Source organism: Homarus americanus, unplaced genomic scaffold, assembly GCF_018991925.1.
Source record: "Homarus americanus isolate GMGI-L3 unplaced genomic scaffold, GMGI_Hamer_2.0 scaffold52806, whole genome shotgun sequence".
In the NCBI taxonomy this organism is placed as follows: domain Eukaryota; kingdom Metazoa; phylum Arthropoda; class Malacostraca; order Decapoda; family Nephropidae; genus Homarus; species Homarus americanus.
Window position 1 is genome coordinate 5,043,383 of NW_024720773.1, and position 20,407 is coordinate 5,063,789.

The window sequence follows — 20,407 nt, forward strand, 5'->3', positions numbered from 1 at the left end:
TACATCAGGGCTATTAAACATTCGTCAAAATTTCACCACCAAATGATTAAAAATGGACATTACCTTCCCATCTATTAGCCTATAGCTTTATATGAAGTTAGATCAGGTGAGGTGATATTTTGGTTTACCTGTCGTTCGGCGCCCGTGGAACCATATGGAGCCCGCAGGGTTTTATTAGAAAATTGTGAATTATTTGAGATTCTTTAAAAGAGTGAAATTAATGAAAACATGTAATAACTTGATACAACTGACGTGTATAGGACTTGTGTATTTACCCCAGACCGGGTCCAAAGAGAGAGCCAACCTTTTCACTGGGATAAATACACACAACCTGTCCAGGAGTAAATGTAAAACGTATGTAACTGCTAACAGTTAGACGTGAAAAACTGCAAATAACTGTACAGTGTAAGAGATTTTTTCTTGACTGTAGATCCAAAGTTTTGGTGCCCTCACGCTCTCGTCACACAGAGGAGGCGTGCAGCAACAAGGAGTGTTCACATAATGAAGCTGCTTCCCGAGCTACTGTCTTAATCATTCGGCAGTCACAACACAGGGAGGACATACCCTCCCGCTGCATTTACCTGCTCTGTAGGGTGACGGAATACAAAGACCCCGAGTCACAGTGTAAACAGAGGCGATGGGAGACCTAGCAGAGGAGATGAAAGAACCAGCTGGATCAGTCAAGGAACCTATAGGATCGATGAGGGATCCTGCAAATAAGAGCCACGTCACCTATCAAGTAAGAGGCTATTTTAACTTAATCCATTTCGGTGTTGAAGTTTCCTAGTCAAATTTAATCTTAAGTCTCACGTTGTACAGTCATCTGAAGATTTGTTAAGCCTTTAGTGGAGACGAACTAAGTAAAGTTGATAGTTTGTTACATTGTTTGTGAAAAGGAATTTTTAATGTGGTGTGGGATTTCGTTATGTTGAAGCGCACATAGGATGGAGGTGAGAAGAGAAACTCAGCTATGGTGGTGGAGAGTTGCTGCGTGGTAGAGGAGTTGCTGTGCAGGAGCTTCTTTAGAGGAGGTATTGCGTGTGGCAGGGCTCTAGGTAGAATGGACTTCAACGACTTGACTTGACTTAAATGCTAGTGACAAGGGGGGAAGGAGGTTCAGGGGAAGGATAAAGGGAGGATTGAAGTGAATTTTAGAAGGAGAGAACAGGTGCAGTGGCTAAACACCGCTTGCGTGAGTGGCACTGGGTAGGCAATGTGCCCAGATGGTGTAACAATCACAATCAGGACGAGGCAGAGGTGGGGCGGGATTCGGATCGGGCAGGCAAAGGGCCAACGCGGGTGCTCTGGTTGTCGTCTTAGCTCAGGCAGTGTTGGCAAAGCGGAGGAAGAACTGCCCCCCTCACGGCGGTGGCGCAAGCAGAGAAGCGCAGGTGGACGGACGCACAGGCCACACTCGGTCAAAGAAACAAGGAAAGGGAAAATGGAAATGTAGCTAGTCGTAGGGTTGTTTGGAGAAAGATGAAGGTAAAGTCTTTGAGCTATGTCAAAGAGGAACGGAGCGAGTTGGAGGAAGGGTTTTGAATCTTTGAGCTTGAAATGTCAAAGTATTCGTAGTAAGGAAGGATGAGCGTATCGTAGGAGAGTTTTTAGTAATAGCAGGAGACAGATTTGAGCTTTTTGTCAAATTATGAACGGAGATGAGAATGAGATATAGATTGGTTGGTTTCAATCTTGAGTTAGGTCGATTTTAGCGAGTGGATGTCACAGGTTGGGTATGTTTGATTTGGTTCTAGAGAGTTGTAGTATTTATGTAAGGCTTTGTCTGGGGGAGTTGTGTGTGAGTCAATATAGTAAGGGGTGAGGGGGGGAGGATATTGTTAGTAAGGTCAGGTGAGTTGTTGGGAGGATTTTAGGTATGGTTATGAGATTGGAGTTTTTCTTTTTTTTTTCTCTGGGGGAGGGGGGAGGCTTTGGAGGTAGTTAAGTTGATTTATGGTGTAGTAGGATTTCTTAGGGGTGATTTGATTTGTGTGGTAATGAATAGTTGTATATATATATAAGTGAATTTATTTATTTATTTATTTTTTTTTGTAAGGGGGGTCGAAGGGGGTTGTTAGAAAGGTCGGGTATATTAAGTTTTGTTTTGGGAGGATTGTAGGTTTTGTTAGTGGTTGGCAGAGTTGGGTTATTATTGCTATCTTTCTTTTTTTCTTTTTGGCTAATACAGGTCTTCTGCAGGCTGGGAGCTTATACACACGTCCACCGGCAGTAAAACCGGAAGTAAGCGTCGCCGGTGTCGACCCCCCCCCTTAGTATAGACGTCTAGACTTGTCTGAGAAACTTCGTCGTGGGATCGCTGATCAGTGACTAACGGTAGTGACAGTTGTAGGGGAGAGTATCCACTACAGTGGTCTTAAAAATTTTGACCTAAGGAACCCGAATCCATAGGTGCCCGAAAAATCTGACCCTAGATAAGGTCACCAACTTGGCATTTAGAGGTCATTCAAGGTCATAAACTGAAACAACAACGAGAGAACACTGACACAATAAATCTTCGGATAGGCTGCTGGTGTGTTAGAAAACGACCGAAGGGTGAACAAATCAATAATAGGATATGACCTCATTCTCAGGTTTATGCCTCTACTCACGTTACTAGAATAACAGGTTAGAGCTGATCCAGTGGAGCACCTGAGACAACCCTCTTGGTCTAGATAAAATAGGCAAAAGGATCCACTACTTTGTGGAGTCTTACGCTGATAAATTAATTCAAAACTATTTACCAAAATGATTTACACGATCAAGCACAGGCCGTAGGGTGGCCATTTCCAAATTTCCAAAAAGGAGGAAATTTTTTAAATTTTTACGACACTTAATTTTAACCTAAATTAAACATGTTTAATGATGAATTGAAATATAAAAAGTTGCATAAAATATACAGAATATACTTAGATGTGTTGATTTGTCAAATACAGTATCACTATAATGTAATGAAGGCTATTTTGAGGTTTTTCTAAATTTTCAATTTTTTTAAACGCACGGTATATGTTACATACATGATACATGCATTCATACAGTATAAATAAAAAACTGAAAGAAATGAATATTCAATTTTACTCCGACGTGTACTTGATTGATAGCTTGGCTCGTCTCGTCCACGTACACTGCGGCTCCACGCGTAGTGTTGCCAACGGCCACTACATAAAATTATAATAAAAATACTGTACGTCAATTGTTATTGTGGCCTTTTGTTCCCACTGTTTTAGTATACGTAAGGTAATTTATATAATTCTTTTTAGACGGGCCCAAAAGAGAAGGACAAATTAACATCCTGCTTGTGGTGGCGCAGGACGGAGGACAGAGTGTTCAAAAGCAGGATGTCTGGCCAGCCTATTACAGTGACTAAAGTTAAGCTACACAAGACGTCATTCCTGCCATTTTGGAGAGATAATTATCCACCTTATACTCGCTTAAAAGTGTTAGAAATGGGGTTGTTGAAATTAGAGAGGAGTCGGTGAGTATCACTGTCTCCGGGTTCAGTCTCCAGCTTGTGGAACATACGTGAGATGGGAGGTATCCATGCAGTTTGACCCTACCGTACATCACAGGTTTTCTCTGGGTTCTCCGATTTCATTCTGCACTAATACTGGATAATAAAAGTCATAACAAAGCACAGGCTAACCGCCCGAACGGCTAGTAAGCTGATCAGAGGGGAAATGATAATTGTTATTGCCACGCACAATTGTGCGCGCAGGCCACATGTTAGGTGAAGAAACTGTTTACAACTCAGGATAGCTTACTAAGCGAGATGGAGCTGGTAGCAGCTGTGTGACTGCCTGAGGCAACATCTTGATTCTCGTCAGCCAACATCACCAGCAGGACATTATATTTGTTCTCGTTGGTCTAACCCTCGACCCCAAAACTTGAGTGTGATTGTGAACTGTTGAATCCTCTGAGAACTCTAAATAACTTTAATAAGTGTAATTATGTACTGTATATTGATCGTATTATTCAAACTGTGTCCTGATGTACCAGCAGTTGTTATATGTGAATTGTATTCAACAGGTTTTGACCGAATTATACTCATCGCGTCAACGACAAGGGTCTTATTGTCCTGCACAAACCAAAATCGCTCCTATGAGCGATTATAATAATTAAAAGAAAATTAAGAAGTATAAAACTTTGGGGTCTGTCACACACAAACTATTACTACTTCTACTTTGCTGTCACTCGGAATCGAGTATGACGATCATCCAGCTATAATACAATGATATGAGTTATTAAGGATGTCACCTACGTTGGTGAATTCTGAGGTGACTAAAGAGGCCGATATGGCACCGGCAGGGTCTTACAGATGTTGCACAAGTGGAGGGCTACATCTAGTGCGGGAGGGGTGGCGGCAGCGTCTTTCCGGCGTGGGCGCTTGTCTGCCTCGGTATACAGTCGGGCTAACTCAAAAGTTTTGGCACCTCGTGTGGTGATCCTCCAAGCGTTACGGTGTGGAGTAATTGTCTCCCAGGTGAGGGGGTCGATATGGCACTTTCTCAGGTTGTCTTAAGACTATCCTTATACCTTTTCAGTTGCCCGCCAACGTTATGTTTACTATTCGTTAGGTGACTGTAAAGTAGCTGCTTTGGCAGTCTGCTGTCGTCCATGCTGGTAACATGGCCAGTCCAGTATAGTTGTTCATGGATAATGGTAGCCTCGATGCGAGAATACTGGCATTTGCTCTCTTTTCTTCCCAGTGAACTCAGAGGAGGCACCCAGTATGTGACCCATGTCTCACTGCCATTTTGCAGGGTGGGGAGGACTCCTGCTTGATATACGTGCAACTTTGTAGATAATTTCAGCTCCCTACAGATGAAGACATGGTACGGAGTCTGCCAAGGGCTTGAAATGCACATCTGATCCGATGTTGAATCTCTTCATCCATGTCCGTGGTGGTGAACAGGTGGGAGCCGAGATACCAAAAGTGGGTAACATTAGAGAGGGTGGTACCGTTAAGACGGATGGATGGTGGAGTTGTGGCTGAAACAGGGGCAGGCTGAAAGAGAATTTGAGTCTTACGTACAGTACATTCACCTCAAGGCCGAAGTGTGCATACACATCTGCGTAGGTGTTCAGGATATTCTGTAGGTCACGTTCAGTTTGAGCGACAAGGGTGAGGTCGTCTGCATACTAAAGTTCAGTAATGGAAGCTGCCGACACCTTTGTTCCTGCCTGGAGTCATCTTATGTTGAAAGGACCCTTCATCCGGTTCTGGATGTCCACCCCACTGGCTAAATTGGCACTGGCACGAGTAGGGAAGGCAGCCAAGAAAATGGAAAAGAGAGTTGGTGGCAGAATACATCCTTGTTTTACCCCTGTTTGGATGGGGAAAAAACTCAGACTGGATGCCATTGTGCAGGACACTGCCATTCATGCCATCATGGAGTTGCCTCACAATGGCGATGAATTTTGATGGGCAGCCAAAACGGCTGAGGGTACACCAGAGGGCTTCCCTGTTGACGGAGTCGAAGGCCTTGGTTAGGTCGATGAAGGTCATACACAGGTCACGACGCTGTTCTCTGCCTTTTTCCTGTATCTCGCGGGCAGCAAAGATCATGTCAGTGGTGCCACGTGACGGTCTAAAAGCCACATTGAGATACTGGGAGGAAGTTTTCACCTTAGGAAGAAGTCTGTTCAGGAGGACTCGGGCGATAATCTTGCCAGCTACGGAGAGCAGTGAGATCCCACGGTAGTTGCTACAGTCTGATCATCCTTCCTTGTTCTAATAAATATTGACGATGGAGGCGTCTTTAAGAGCTTGGGGGATTTCCTTCTTTTTCCATATATTCTCCAGGAGAGAGTGGAGGTGGCTGATAAGCAGAGGTCCTCCTGCTTTATACACCTCAGCTGGGATTCCATCAGGCCTTGAGGCTTTGTTATTTTCCATCTGTTTAATGGCAGTAGCTATGTCATTCAGTGATGGAGGATACCTGAGATGGGTCAACTCTGGATGCTGAGGGACCTGCTGGGTGGTCAGGACATCCACATCAGTGTTTCGGTTGAGCAGTGAATAGTAGTGCTCTTTCCACCCCTGAAAGATGCCTTCTTTGTCTTTAATTAGGGAGTTAGCGTCGAAAGAACGGAGGGGGGTTGCACCATGAGTGATTGGCTCATAAAATATTTTAGTGGAATTGAAAATTTCACGCATCTTGTGTTAATCTGCAAGTTTTTACATTTCACATGCATTATTTTTAAACCAGTCATCCTTCAGATTGCGAAGTTCGCACTGGGCCACCGCTTTCTTCTTGCTGAAGTTATCAGTTTTGGTCTGAGACTGAGGGTTGTTCACGTTTATCATCGACGAGTATATTGAATTCCGAGTCATTTTCATCAAACCAGTCCTGGTTTATTCTTTTGATCTGGCCGAGGGTCTCTGCAGGTTTTTGTCATGACATTGTCGAGAATACCCTATTTGGCACTGGGATTTGGGTTGTTTGTTGTCGGCTTGTTTATCAACCCACGTTCGAGCTGCTCTCTGAAAGCATGTGCTACAACTGAATCCTCCAGACGCTTAGTGTTAAACCCTCTTCTAGAGGCTTGTTGCCTTCGCCATTTTGGGGCGACGTGAAGTGAGAGCTTGGCTCTGATGAGCCGATGATATGTCGCAGTGGTCTGAGCCACGCCTGGAACGGGTGATGAGGACATCTCGGCGATCTCTTTCTCTGATAATAATGAAGTCAATGAGATGCCAGTGTTTGGATTGTGGGTGTTGCCAGGAACCCTTGAACTTGTCGACCTGCCTAAACAGGGTATTGGTGACAGTTAGGTTGTGTGCAGCACACTCAATGAGGAGGAGTAGGTCGTTGGGATTACACTTGCGTAGTACATTTCTCCCTATGATTTCCTGCCAAATGTCAGCATCTCTACCAGCATCTCTCACCAAAGAGCACAACCTTATCTTTTCTGGGGATAGAGGTTAGCACTCTGTCGAGGTCAGCGTAAAAGGTCTCCTTGATGTCATCCTCTGTATCCAGTGTTGGGGCGTATGCACTGATGAAAAAGGCATGACGTGAGTGATTCAGTGGGACGCAGAGCGTCAAGAGGTGCTCGTTGATCCCAACAGGCATTTCAGTTAGCCCGTGTAGGATGTGTTGGCGGATGGCAAAGCCAACTCCATAAATGTGGTTTCTCTCTGCAGGAGGCTTACCCTTCCAGAAGAAGGTATAGCCAGATTCCAGTTTTGTGAGTCCACCCTCGTCTGGGAGCCGGGACTCACTTTTTCTTTTTTTTCTTTTTTTTTATGGGAATTAGCCCACCCGGGCACAGGTCAAACGACCCACAACGGGGCCTATGTCGATGTTATACCCAGCCAACTCTTTTGCCACAAGGACGGTTCTTCTTTCAGGACGCTGATCTGTGCTAGTTTCCAGAAGGGTCCTGACATTCCATGCAGCGACCAAAAGAGGTAGCATAATTTGCTTTTGTTTTCATCTGTGATTATGATTGTGTTTTCCACCGCATAAGGATGACCTTACTGGGTGCAGTTGCCCAGTCAGATTGGTTCTTTAGGCAGGCTATGTTTAGGGTACCCTTTCTAGCACCCTCCCCATGTTGGGTGAGCAGAGTGGCTCCTCGAAAAGGCTGTTCAGTCGCACAGACAGGACCTAATTGCACTGCTGCCTAGATCCCAGTGCATAAACGACCATCTTATCTGTGCCACCCATGTGCACAGTTGTGACTAGACTCCCGGCAGTCATCACTACCTGTCCCCGTCGCCAGTCGTCCGTTGCCATAGGTCCACAGTGGTTCTCAACCTTTTTCACTCCATTCCTCCCTTGAGGAATTTTCAACATCCTCGTGGCCTCCTTCATTTTTCTCCCAGAACAGACAAACAGACAAGTGATAAAGACTAAAGAATGATAAAGAAGGACAGATAAATAGGACAAGAGTTAGAATGGCAAACACACACACACATTCACATACATAACACGCCCATGCATTCACACATAAAGCACACATACAGTCATACACAAACATGCACACTCAAGCTAGCAAGCTGTAGTGTACTTCCTGTAAGCAAGAACACGCCTCCTTTGACAAGCACTGCCCAACTAGGAAGAATGAGAGGAATAGTGAGTCATACCAATTTAGCACTAAAAATGGTAGGATTATATAAGTAAAGAATGAGTATGAACAACAATGGCACCAATAATTAAAGAAATAATTAATAAAGGAAGTGTACAAATATTTCACCCACGTAAAAAAGCGACCACATGAATTATGAAACAAAATAAGTAACACCAATTACGGAGTATATTATGCTTGAGTCAAGCTCAAACACAATATATGGTTCAGATGCAATACACTCCACTGTTTTCGTGATGGTATCCCAGGTCAGACTGAGATCATTAGGTCCTATCACCACTTGGAAAGGGATGACACACGGACACGTACTGAACAAGTCAGTTCAGCAGCTCGGTCCAGCGCCTGTCACACAGACAGGGACTGGACCTGTGAAATCTTAAATAATCCATAAAAAAAATAAAAAAATAGCACCAGAGTAAGTAAATATTAAAATTGTATTGTCATTATGATTAAACAACATGACAAAAAAATAATGAAAATTCTCTTCTGCCAAGTCACAATAAGTAATTCAAGTTTTGTTTATTTCAGATTCCCAACATTATTTGGAAACGCACAATTTATAACAGCTCGTCGTGGCTCCCCTAAATTCTTGCCGTGGCTCCCTTGGGGGCCATGGCCCCCAGGTTGAGAACCACTGCCATTGGACTTTTGGGGGTATATGGGTTTTGATGATGATGAGGAGTATGAGGAGTTGGATGATGGCTGCACGTGAGTTGATTTATGTGGTGAAGCAAGAGCGCAGGCTGCAGCAACACATCTTGGCTCTCCCTTTTTCTAATCCATTGGTACAATTATTGATGGTGAAAAGGCTGTGTACTGGCAGGGTAGGACTTATAGAAGTTGCTTCCCTGATCACCACGAGGGCTAGCCAGAGGCAGTAGCTGAAAGCGAGAGGAAGCAAGCAGTGCTTGCAACTTAACATTCACATAATGCTGCTACACGGACGCATTACACCACCATGCAAGCACACACACACATTTTTTTTTATTGGGCACCCCCCTACATCCTGTGTAAGGTGAAGCGCAGAAGCGCCTACAGCGCCCAACAGGGAAGCATGCTAAGTTCATGCTTGCCTTTATGTCTCATGAGTTAAGGGCGAAGCAAGAGTGGTACCGCTTCTACCACCGGCGCCCCACACACATTCATTGTTTTGATGAAAAAAAACTATAAACGAGAGGTGGTGTCAGGGTTCGTGCTTCCGTATAAGCCATCGTAGTTTGGTGGAGACACTCCGGGGAATACATTCTTCCTCTTAACCTGCGATGCCACAGGACCCAGGACAGGTGTTTTCATTACTCATATGCGAGTTCTATTTTTTATCATAATCTAAAGATAAGTAGAGGACATATGTTTTCCAGCGGTTTGAGCCCGGACAAACGTGAGAAGGCTAAAGGGTGTTATCCAGTGTGACCCTCACTACCAAACACCACAGGTTTCCCGGTCCCTGGTTTCCTCCAGTACTAACACTGGATAGACCAACCGCCCGAATGGCTAATAATCATCTTGTATTACAGGTAATGGCCGCGGGCGCAGTAGGCATGGGGTCGCTGGTGTCGTTTACGGCTATGAGTTACACCTCCCCGGCCCTGCCTTCCATGCGTGCTGACCCTCACTTCTCCATCACCAAGGAACAGGTTCGTCCGTAACCTATTTTGATAGTAATAATAATACTGATCCTACTACTGCTACTACTATTACTAATACTATTTTTATCATTATTACACACACATACTACTACTACTCCTACTACTACTTTTCTGTCACTCGGAATCGAGTATGACGATCATCCAGCTATGATAAAATTATATGAGTTATCAAGGATGTCACCTTCGTTGGTGAGTTCTGGGGTGACTCGAGAGGCCGATATGGGACCGGCTGGGTCGTCCACAGATGCTGCACATGTGGAGGGCTACCTCAAGTGCGGGAGGGGCGGCGACAGCGTCTTTCCGGCGTTGGCGCTTGTCTGCCCGCCGGCGTTACGTTTAGTTTTCCTTAGGTGACTGTGAAGTAGCTGCTTTGGCAGTCTACTGTCGTCCATGCGGGTAACATGGCCAGCAAGAATACTGGCATTTGTTCTTTTGTCTTTCCAGCGAACTCGGAGGATAGAACACACACACACACACACACACACACACACACACACACACACACACACACATACACACCATTCCTGTGTTGAATATAATTCTTTGTTAGAGTCAAAACGTTTCAGAGCATTACGTCTCCATCCTCAGTGATAAAACAAAAATAGAAATAAGCCATTACACGAGATATGGCCTGGTAGTCGTACAGACTAAACTGAACGATCAATGGTACCATGCTGTGTATATATATATATATATATATATATATATATATATATATATATATATATATATATATATATATATATATATATATATATATATATATATATATATATATATATATATATATATATATATACAAGGTGGTATGAGTGCATTTATCCCATCTTCCAACAAAATTTTCACTTTACAATCATAGTTTGATCGCTCCTGTTCTCTTGTATGTAGGGAGAGAGAGATAGGGCGTATCAAGATATGAAACTATCACCTTCTCCTGTTACTGACTCCTATTTCATTACTTCTAGGAATCGTTGTAAGGCTATTCTTCGTAGGGCCAAGCGGAATTTTATAAAAAGAAAGACCGCTGACCTGACCAACTTTTATTCCAGTAAACCCTTTTGGTCCATAACCAAAAACATCTGTATTGACTTCCGCACTCCCTCTTTTCCTCCTCTCTTCCGACCTGATAACTCTATAGCCAACTCTCCCCCTGACAAAGCCAATCTCTTTGGCACCTTATTCTCCCATAACTCCACCTTAGACGATTCCCCCCTACTCCTGCTCCGCCTACTGAACCTATGCACTCTCCTATAATTTCCACTCGTCGGGTTGCTGGTGTGTTATCCGGGTTGGATGTGAGTAAGGCGCATGGACCGAACGGAATACCCCCTCGTGTTCTGAGGGAGTGTGCTGAAGTTCTGGCCCCTGTGCAAGCTCGTCTCTTTTGCCTTTGCCTCAAAACTCAAACATTTCCTTCATCTTGGAAGCACGCCTTGGTTCAGCCTATTCAGAAGAATGGTTACCATTCTAATCCCTCTAACTATCGCCCCATTGCCTGAACTTCATTCCTCTCTAAGTTTTTCGAAACTATCTTAAACTCTCCTTTTCTCCGTCACCTTGAACGACATTTTCTTTTGTCGGATCACCAGTATGGCTTTCACTAGGCGAGATCTACTAGTGATCTGCTCTCTCGTACTGCACCAATCTTTGGTCATCCTCTCTTAGGGTGTATGGGGAACTTTCGTCGTAACCCTCGACATCTCCAAAGCATTTGACAGGGTATGGCACAAGTATTTGCTTTCTAAACTTCCCTCTTATGGTTTCTCTCCCCCACTTTGTTCTCTAATTTCTAGCTTACTTGAGAACCGATCCATGGCAGTTGTTGTCGAGGGATCGATCTCTGGCCCTTTCTCTACCAATAGTGGTGTTCCACAGGGTTCTGTTCTTTCACCTACTCTCTTCCTTTTTTTTATCAATGATTTACTTCACACCACGACTAATTCTGTCCATTCTTATGCTGATGATTCTACTCTTCACTCTTTTACACATTTTTCCCGTCCCCCTAATTCTCAAACTACAGTAGATCTGTTTCTAGAGCTGATATCCTTTCATCAATTAATGCGGATCTGTTGAGCATCTCCGAATGGGGAGGTAGAAACTTGATTAAATTCAATAGTAATATAACACATTATTTACCTCTCACACTTTCCAGAATAGAAGATCTTCCACCAATCACATTTCAGGACTCAATTATTTTGCCAAATTCTAAATAGATATGCTAGGCCTCACCATTTCCTCTAATACGTCATGGAAGCCACACGTCCTCAACATTGCCAAAGCTTCCTCCCTAAAGCTGGGAATGCTGTACAGATGCCGTAGCTACTTCACTCCTGAGCAGTTGCTTCAGGTATTAAGGGATTCATTCGTCCTAACTTGGAGTACTGCTCTCATATCTGGGGTGGCTCTTCTTCTGTCCAACTATTAGATAGGGTGGAATCAAAGGCATTTAATCTTATTAACTCTCCTCCTTTAGTTGATAATCTCTCTTCCCTTTCTCTTCGCCGCAATGTTGCTTCACTCTCTCTCTTTTACAGGTACTTTAACGGGCAATGTTCGGTGGATTTGGCATCCTGTGTACCGCCGGCAAGGCCGTGGGCTCGTAACACTCGTCTTGCCCGCGGTGCCAACCGTTTCTGTGTGGATGTCGGTCACACTAGAATAACCCGTTATAGTACATCCTTCTTTCCTCACACAGCCAAACTAAGGAATGCTCTGCCTTCTTCTGTTTCCATACTTATACATTCTGTCTCACTTCCAAAAGCTGGTTTTCCGGCATCTTCTTGGTGGAGATTAATTGCGTCTTTTTCTCTTCTACTTTTAATTTCTTTTTACTCTTATTCCCCCCCCCCCCCCCACCGCAGGCTCCGTTGTGGGTCGGTGGCCTATGTCCAGGTGGGCTATTCCACACCCCTCGTTTGATTCCTCACGCCTACAAGGAGCTAGTTAGACAAGAGCTGGACTCCATGGTTGCTCAGGGAATCATCAAGCCGGCCGGAGACGAACCTTCACCTTGGTGCCACCCTCTCGTCCCCGTCGCCAAACCTCGTGGTGGAGTACGGATCACCACCGATCTGTCAAAACTTAACCAGCAAGTTTCCCGTTCAGCCCACCCTTCACCCACACCCTTCGCAGCTGTTCGAAATGTGGAGCCGAAGGCGAAGTTTTTTACAACAATGGACGCCTTATGTGGTTATTGGCAGATCGAGTTGGCCGAAGAAGACCAACACTAGACTGCATTCATCACACCATATGGAAGATATCAGTATTGCAGAGGCCCCATGGGATTTGCCGCTACGGGCGATGCATTCTGTCAACGTGGTGACGCGGCCCTTCAAGGAGTCACAAATTGTGTCAAGGTGGTTGATGATATATTACTCCATGACGAAGACTACTGTGCCCACCTCTCCCGAATATATGAAGTTCTCACCAGATGTCGAAAGTAAGGGATTACCCTCAACGCTGACAAGTTTGTAGTCGCCGCACCATCAGTGAACTTCTGTGGGTACACTCTCTCAGCATCAGGCATCGCAGCTGACCCGGAGAAAGTAAGTGGAATCAGAGATTTTCCAACCCCTGCCAACCTGACAGACCTCCGTTCTTTTTTGGGTCTGGTCAATCAGCTGGCTGAATTCTCACCTGACATCTCCGCCGCAGCCCAGCCGTTACGCCCTCTGCTGAGCCCCAGGAGGACATTCCTGTGGACCCCAGATCATCAAGAGGCCTTCCAGCGAGTCAAGCAGGCCCTCGTAAGTCCACCTGTCCTCGCCTGTTACGACCCAGCCTTACCCACCGTCCACCAGACTGACGCCTCCAGACTCTACGGCGTTGGTTACGCCCTTCTGCAGGACCATGGCGGTGGACAACTCCGTTTAATTCAGTGTGGATCCCGGTTCCTAACGGACGCCGAGACCCGATATGCCACGATTGAGCTGGAGATGTTGGCTGTTGTCTGGGCGATGGCGAAGTGCCGCTTCTACCTGATAGGACTTCAGCACTTCACCCTCTTCACGGATCATTGCCCTCTTGTACCTATTATCAATCACTACTCTTTGGATGCAGTAGAGAATCCTCGCCATCAACGTCTGAAAGAGAAGCTCTCGCCTTATCTCTTCACGGCTGTGTGGCGTGCGGGTAAGCTGTTGTGCATCCCGGATGCCCTGTCCCGCGCCCCTGTCAGTCGCCCCACCCCAGAGGACGAGATGTTGTGTTCTACAGCTGCTGCATCCCTCAAGTCAGTGGTTCCATTGAAGGCCGTCTTCACATCAGAAGAGTCTACAGCACCGGATGCAGACAAGACCCTTGAAGATCTCCGCACCGCAGCCCGGGCCGACCCTTCCTACATCCGGCTCGTCGACTGTGTGTCCCAGGGATTTCCATCTAACCGATACGACCTTCATGAATCGCTACTCCCGTACTGGAAGATACGCGAGGACCTCTATTGTGACGGAGACCTCGTCTTGTATGGTCCACGAGTAGTCATTCCTGCTGCCCTACGCCGCCGTACCTTGACCCGCCTTCACGACAGCCATCGAGGAGTGGAGGCCACCAAGCGACGGGCGAAGCAGACTGCATTTTGGCCCGGAATCGACGCGGACATTGCAAGTACCGTCCGTGCCTGTGAGCCGTGCCAGATTCTGCAACCCAGCCAGCAACAGGAACCTTTAATGTGCGACGACAACCCTTCAAGACCCTTCGAGTCTGTGTCGGCTGATTTCTTTGCAGTAGCAGGGAAGTCCTTCCTCGTCATTGCCGACCGATTGTCTGGATGGCCTGTTGTCGTCCCCTGTGGTAGTGATACAACGGCTACTGCTACCATCCGGAGCTTCAGGCATTACTTCAGAGAAGTTGGTGTTCCCCTCCGCCTCAGGACTGATGGAGGACCCCAGTTCACCAGCCACGAGTTCCGGGACTTCATGGACCGTTGGGGAGTCCGTCATGTCGTGACCTCGCCCCACTACCCCCAGGCGAATGGACACGCTGAAGCCGCAGTCAAGACTGTTAAACACCTGATCCTTAAGGTGTCATCCTCAGGAAATATCGACTGCGAGGACTTCGATCGAGGTTTGTTGGAGTTACGCAACACCCCGAACTTCACCGGACGCTCCCCAGCCCAGGTTCTATACGGACATCATCTCAGGTCTTGTGTTCCTGCCCACCCAAAGTCTTTTTCTCAAGAGTGGCAGGCTAAGACTGAAGAATGTGACCGCCGTGCAGCAGAACGAGCTGCAGTTGTCGCTGCTCGGTACGACTGTCATGCCCGCCCCCTTCCCAGGTTGAATATCGGCCAGCAGGTCAGGATTCAAGATCCGGTATCTCACCGCTGGGACAAGGTTGGGGTTGTCATGGGTATTGGCCGGTCCAGGGACTACCAAGTGCGTCTTCCTAGTGGTAGAGTATGGTGGAGGAACCGTCGTTTCCTCCGACCTGTGGAGCTGCGTAGTGTTGACCCTTCCCCAGTAGAGTCCCCTAATGCTGATGTCTTTACAGTAAATCCATCCCCACCTTGTGTTTCTGCCCCAGTACTCCGCAGGTCCGAGGGACTCGGAAACAAAAGGTCAGCTCAAGATGAAACTATGAGCGTATAGGGGGGAGGGAGGTGTATAATATGGACACTAAGTAGTACCTTAAGCTGTGTATACTTATATTACCCTATTAATTATGTATAGTAAAGTATTACAGAACATGTATTAATTCTATGTAATATTTCCATTTATTATGCACCATGTTATGTATATAAATTATTATATTTACATTTTATGTATTCAGCTTGTGAATGCTGGCATCTGTACATCCCAGCGCGCAGTAATACATAGAGTAAAGACCACCAGTCCTTATGGTGTGGAAGCGAGTTTCTTGGTTCATCTCTGTATATCTCCCGTACGAGAATAAGAACCTATTTTTAAGATAACAAGTGTTTGTGTATACCCTCAGTAGTGTAGAACATTTTGGGGGTATCAAAGGCAAACATAGAATATATATATATATATATATATATATATATATATATATATATATATATATATATATATATATATATATATATATATATATATATATAAAAATATATACAGTATATATATACTGCATGTGTATGTGTGTGTGTCGTTGGGTCACTATCATATTTAATGGTGTTGAGTAAATCTTCACGTGTGTTGTGTTGCAGGAGTCATGGGTGGGGGCGGCGATGCCGGCGTGTGCTCTGGTGGGGAGTTTGGCCACAGGGACGTTGGTTGACCGCCTTGGCCGCCGCGCCACCCTCCTCCACCTCACCTGGCCACTGGTGATATGTACGTGTTTCCTTACCTGATGTTGTACGTGTTCTCCTCCTGTTATACCTGGCTCCTGTACGTTTCACCTTACATGGCTGTGTGCGTGTGTTACTCTACAGCGATCAAACAAGTTTATACATTATGTGTCAATAGCATATGGATGAGTTGGGTCTTCACTGTCGTCTTCTGTGTTTTTTCCCTGCAGCGTGGGTGATGATAGCGACGTCTGAGGGTGTAGGCGGGGTAGTGGTAGGCCGCATGGTGGGTGGGGTGTGTGTGGGCGCGCAGACGGCTGCCAGACTTGTCTTCATGTCCGAGACCGTCCAGCTGAACCTCAGAGACGTCTTGGCAGCAATACCCGCACTATCTGCTAACTTAGGTACAGTAACTCCCAGCTCTAATTTAAGTTTCCTCTTAAGGTTTGTAGTGAAGTCTTTCTCATCGTCTACATTAATTCTTTCCTTTGTTAAGTTTTGGTTTCTGTATTATGTTAACTTAAACCTGTACTGGTGTGTGGGTGTGTTGATGGTTAGCAGTAGTGCGTGTGTTGATGATTATGTTCCAGGTCTGCTGGTGAGCTTCACGGCGGGAGAGTTCTTGTCGTGGCGTGGGCTGGCGTGGCTGGGCGCCGCCTTGAGTCTTCCAGTGGTTCTACTCCTTCTGCCCCTCCCGGAGACCCCCAGCCACCTCACCCGTATAGGTGAGTGACTCCTACCACCTAACACTGACAGACACTACCACCTAACACTACCAGACTCCAGACACCACCACCTAACACTACCAGACTCCAGATACCACCACCTAACACTACCAGACTCCAGACACCACCACCTAACACTACCAGACTCCAGACACCACCACCTAACACTACCACAGACTCCAGACACCACCACCTAACACTACCAGACTCCAGACACCACCACCTAACACTACCAGACTCCAGACACCACCACCTAACACTACCAGACTCCAGACACCACTACCTAACACTACCAGACTCCAGACACCACCACCTAACACTATCAGACTCCAGACACCACTACCAACACTACCAGACCCAGACACCACCACCTAACACTACCAGACTCCAGACACCACCACCTAACACTACCAGACTCCAGACACCACCACCTAGACTCCAGACACCACCACCCAACACTACCAGACTCCAGACACCACCACCTAACACTACCAGACTCCAGACACCACCACCTAACACTACCAGACTCCAGACACCACCACCTAACACTACCAGACTCCAGACACCCACCACCTAACACTACCAGACTCCAGACATCACCACCTAACACTACCAGACTCCAGACACCACCACCTAACACTACCAGACTCCAGACACCACCACCTAACACTACCAGACTCCAGACACCACCACCTAACACTGACAGACACCAGATACCACCACCTAACACTACCAGACTCCAGATACCACCACCTAACACTACCAGACTCCAGATACCACCACCTAACACTACCAGACTCCAGATACCACCACCTAACACTACCAGACTCCAGACACCACCACCTGACACTACCAGACTCCAGATACCACCGCCTAACACTACCAGACTCCAGACACCACCACCTAACACTGACAGACACCACGACCTTCGCTGATCAGAGCCTTCAGTCATATGTCACCTCTTGTGGTTTTAGGGGAAAAATATTCTCTGGTTAGGATCGCCATGACCCAGACGGCGGGATCCGTATGTTTCAGAATTTTTTTAGTTTTTTAGTTTTTTTTATGTAATGGTTGAATATCTTTATCTATGACAATGGACTGAGAAGTTTCCTTGTTATGCAGGTAAGAAAGAGGCATCGCTGGCTGCACTGCGTCAGCTGCGATGCACACCTCAGGACGCCGAGCAAGAACAGCAGCAGATCAGCAACAGCTTTAGCAGTAGAGAAAATAATTCACATGTCAGCGTGTGGGAGCTTGTGCAGCCACCCAACCTGTGGCCGGTGAGTGTGGCGGCCAGCCTCATGCTGGCCCAACAAGCCACAGGTTTCACTGCTATAGTCTCCTTCACCTCTACCATCTTGGATACTGGCAAGGAAGGCACGTCGAACAGCTCCTCGACATTTCTCTTGGGTGTGGTCAATGTCTTGGGCACCTTCGTCACTTTGTTTCTATTAGCCAGGATTAAACGGCGTTACCTTCTCTTTGTGTCAACAGTAATGATTGTAGCTTCCCTCCTTACACTGTCACTCTTCTTCTGGGCAAAGGAAGCAGGAGGTTACATCTCCATCATGGCCAAGACTCTGTACCTAGTGCCAACACTGGCACTGGTGGCCTACATGTTTGCCTCTTCTCTAGGCTGGCGCATTATACCCTGGGTGTTCCTTGGAGAGGGTATGCCCAGCCGAGTGCGAAGTAATGGTGTGGCCATGGCCGTAGCTGTTCACTGGGCTTCGTCATTCCTGATCACCAAGACATTTGGGTGGTGTATGTCGTCCCTGGGAGCTCACAACACATTTCTGGGCTACGCTGTGCTGACAAGTGTGAGCTACTTACTTCTTCACAGAAATATGCCAGAGACCTTCCACCTTTCACCAGCCCAGATGGACGAAATCTACAATAAGGCAGCAAATAAGAAACAAGAATAGTTTTATTACTAGTATATACATTCTATCAATAACTTTTAGCAAAACTTTATCAATAGTGTATTCTTAAATTATTCTTTACTAATTGTATTTAGTAGACTTCAATGTATATGTGACGATTAACAAGCAACGTTCAGGTTTCCTTGATAGTAGTACAGGATTTCGAGATGATGATCCAGGTTTTTGTGGGTATATGTGGTGCAGAAGATTATGCTGTACACTACTTATTTTTTTGTTCGAGTGTACGTCTTCAAAGGTATGCGCTTGGCTTGGGAGTTAATTTCAATAGGACCAATGGATGGATAAACAGCAACATACTGTATTTATTTGTTGACGTTAAGACAATGTCGCTTATCATCATCAGACTTCAGATACACGAAGTAAGATGCAGTGGTACCGGCATTCAAATATGTATAAAACAAATATAAGTCTATTGCAGCATTAAAATATTTAGTATAATTGTCTGAACAAAATATAAAATTTAAAACTAAAACAATGAAATACCATTTGCTAAAATCCATACAATTACCACACAAGGCAAAAGCACAAGTAGTAGCAGAAACGCATAACCTAATATGAAAGACAAATATACAAAGATAAGCAATTACATCCAGCAAGTACATTAGATACAAAGTAAATCGGCAGCGTGTGGATGCCCATTCTGTAGCGCAAAAGCGTTTGCAGCTCCCAACAGAGACGCACGCAGAGTTCATGCTTGTTTCCTTGACACAAGCACATAAGGGCGTAAGTGCCTGAATGGATATCGGCAAGTTAAATATAGTGACAGGATAAGTGTGTGGAGGGAGAGTTCCCGATACAATACGTCCGTTTATGGCAAGTCCCTAATGAGTCAAATGCCAAGTCTGTCTGGAAACCACCCTCAGCAGTATCAGTCATCAATCAATCGATAAAGGCTAGTGACAAGGGGGAAGGAGGTTCAGTGGAAGTTTAAAGGGGATGATGGAAGGGAATTTTAGTGAGAGAAAAAAAGGTGCCGTGGCTTAACACAGCTTGCGTGTGGGCGATAAGGCAGTGCTGTGATTGGTGGAGGGAGCTACACTACGCTCGGACTCTGCGGCAGGGGGCGGGGATCAGGCGATAAGCGGCTCCAGGCGTCAGTCAAGTCGGGCAACGGACTGTATCACTGTTTGAAGACCGCCATCGCCGCGGGTGCAGCGCGAACCCAAAAAACGAACAGGGGGGGGGGCGCACACAACCAAAAGAAAACTATGCATAAAGGTAGGAAAAACGAAAGGTAGGTTAGTTGTACGGTTGTTTTAGGGAAAAGTGAAGGGTATAGTCTTTGAGCTTTGTGTTACGAGTTGGGGATTTAGAAACTGGTTTAGAATATAGTTAAAAGTCTACCCAGATCCCAACAGGCAACAACAATAAAAAACTAAACAAACAAAGACAATCAGACTATAAAAGGGTAGACAAAGGATGCGAGTTTTTGTTGTGTATAATAAATGTTACGAGTTGGGGATTTAGAAACTGGTTTAGAATATAGTTAAAAGTCTACCCAGATCCCAACAGGCAACAACAATAAAAAAACAAAAGACAATCGGACTATAAAAGGGTAGACAAAGGATGCGAGTTTTTGTTGTGTATAATAAAGTACCATAAATTCCTTAACAAAATATTCAGCTTTCTATAATTTACCCTTAACCATACTTAACCTAAACATACGCAACATTGGCTTAACAGTATATACATATTTATACAACATACAATAATTTGAAGCAAGCGGATACGGGGAGGCAATATAGGATAACAAATACT

At 45.6% G+C, this 20,407-nt stretch overlaps 1 protein-coding gene across 1 annotated transcript; it reads left to right on the forward strand.

Moving 5' to 3' along the window:
* The first annotated feature begins 480 nt into the window (after window positions 1–480).
* LOC121860921 (facilitated trehalose transporter Tret1-like) lies at window positions 481–19,075 on the forward strand. The gene is made up of 6 exons (XM_042358295.1): window positions 481–739; window positions 9,606–9,725; window positions 15,901–16,024; window positions 16,212–16,385; window positions 16,572–16,706; window positions 17,829–19,075. Exons 1-6 carry the CDS (start codon window positions 638–640, stop codon window positions 18,629–18,631), a joined length of 1,458 nt encoding a protein of 485 aa, XP_042214229.1. The 5' UTR covers window positions 481–637; the 3' UTR covers window positions 18,632–19,075.
* Window positions 19,076–20,407: the final 1,332 nt, after the last annotated feature.

Excerpts from the sequence above, each read along its gene's own strand:
- LOC121860921 (XM_042358295.1), top strand. The coding sequence starts at position 638 with ATGGGAGACCTAGCAGAGGAGATGAAAGAACCAGCTGGATCAGTCAAG. Across the intron at positions 16,025-16,211 it reads CACCTGGCCACTGGTGATAT|CGTGGGTGATGATAGCGACG; the intron begins GTACGTGTTTCC and ends TTTTCCCTGCAG. Across the intron at positions 16,386-16,571 it reads CGCACTATCTGCTAACTTAG|GTCTGCTGGTGAGCTTCACG; the intron begins GTACAGTAACTC and ends ATTATGTTCCAG.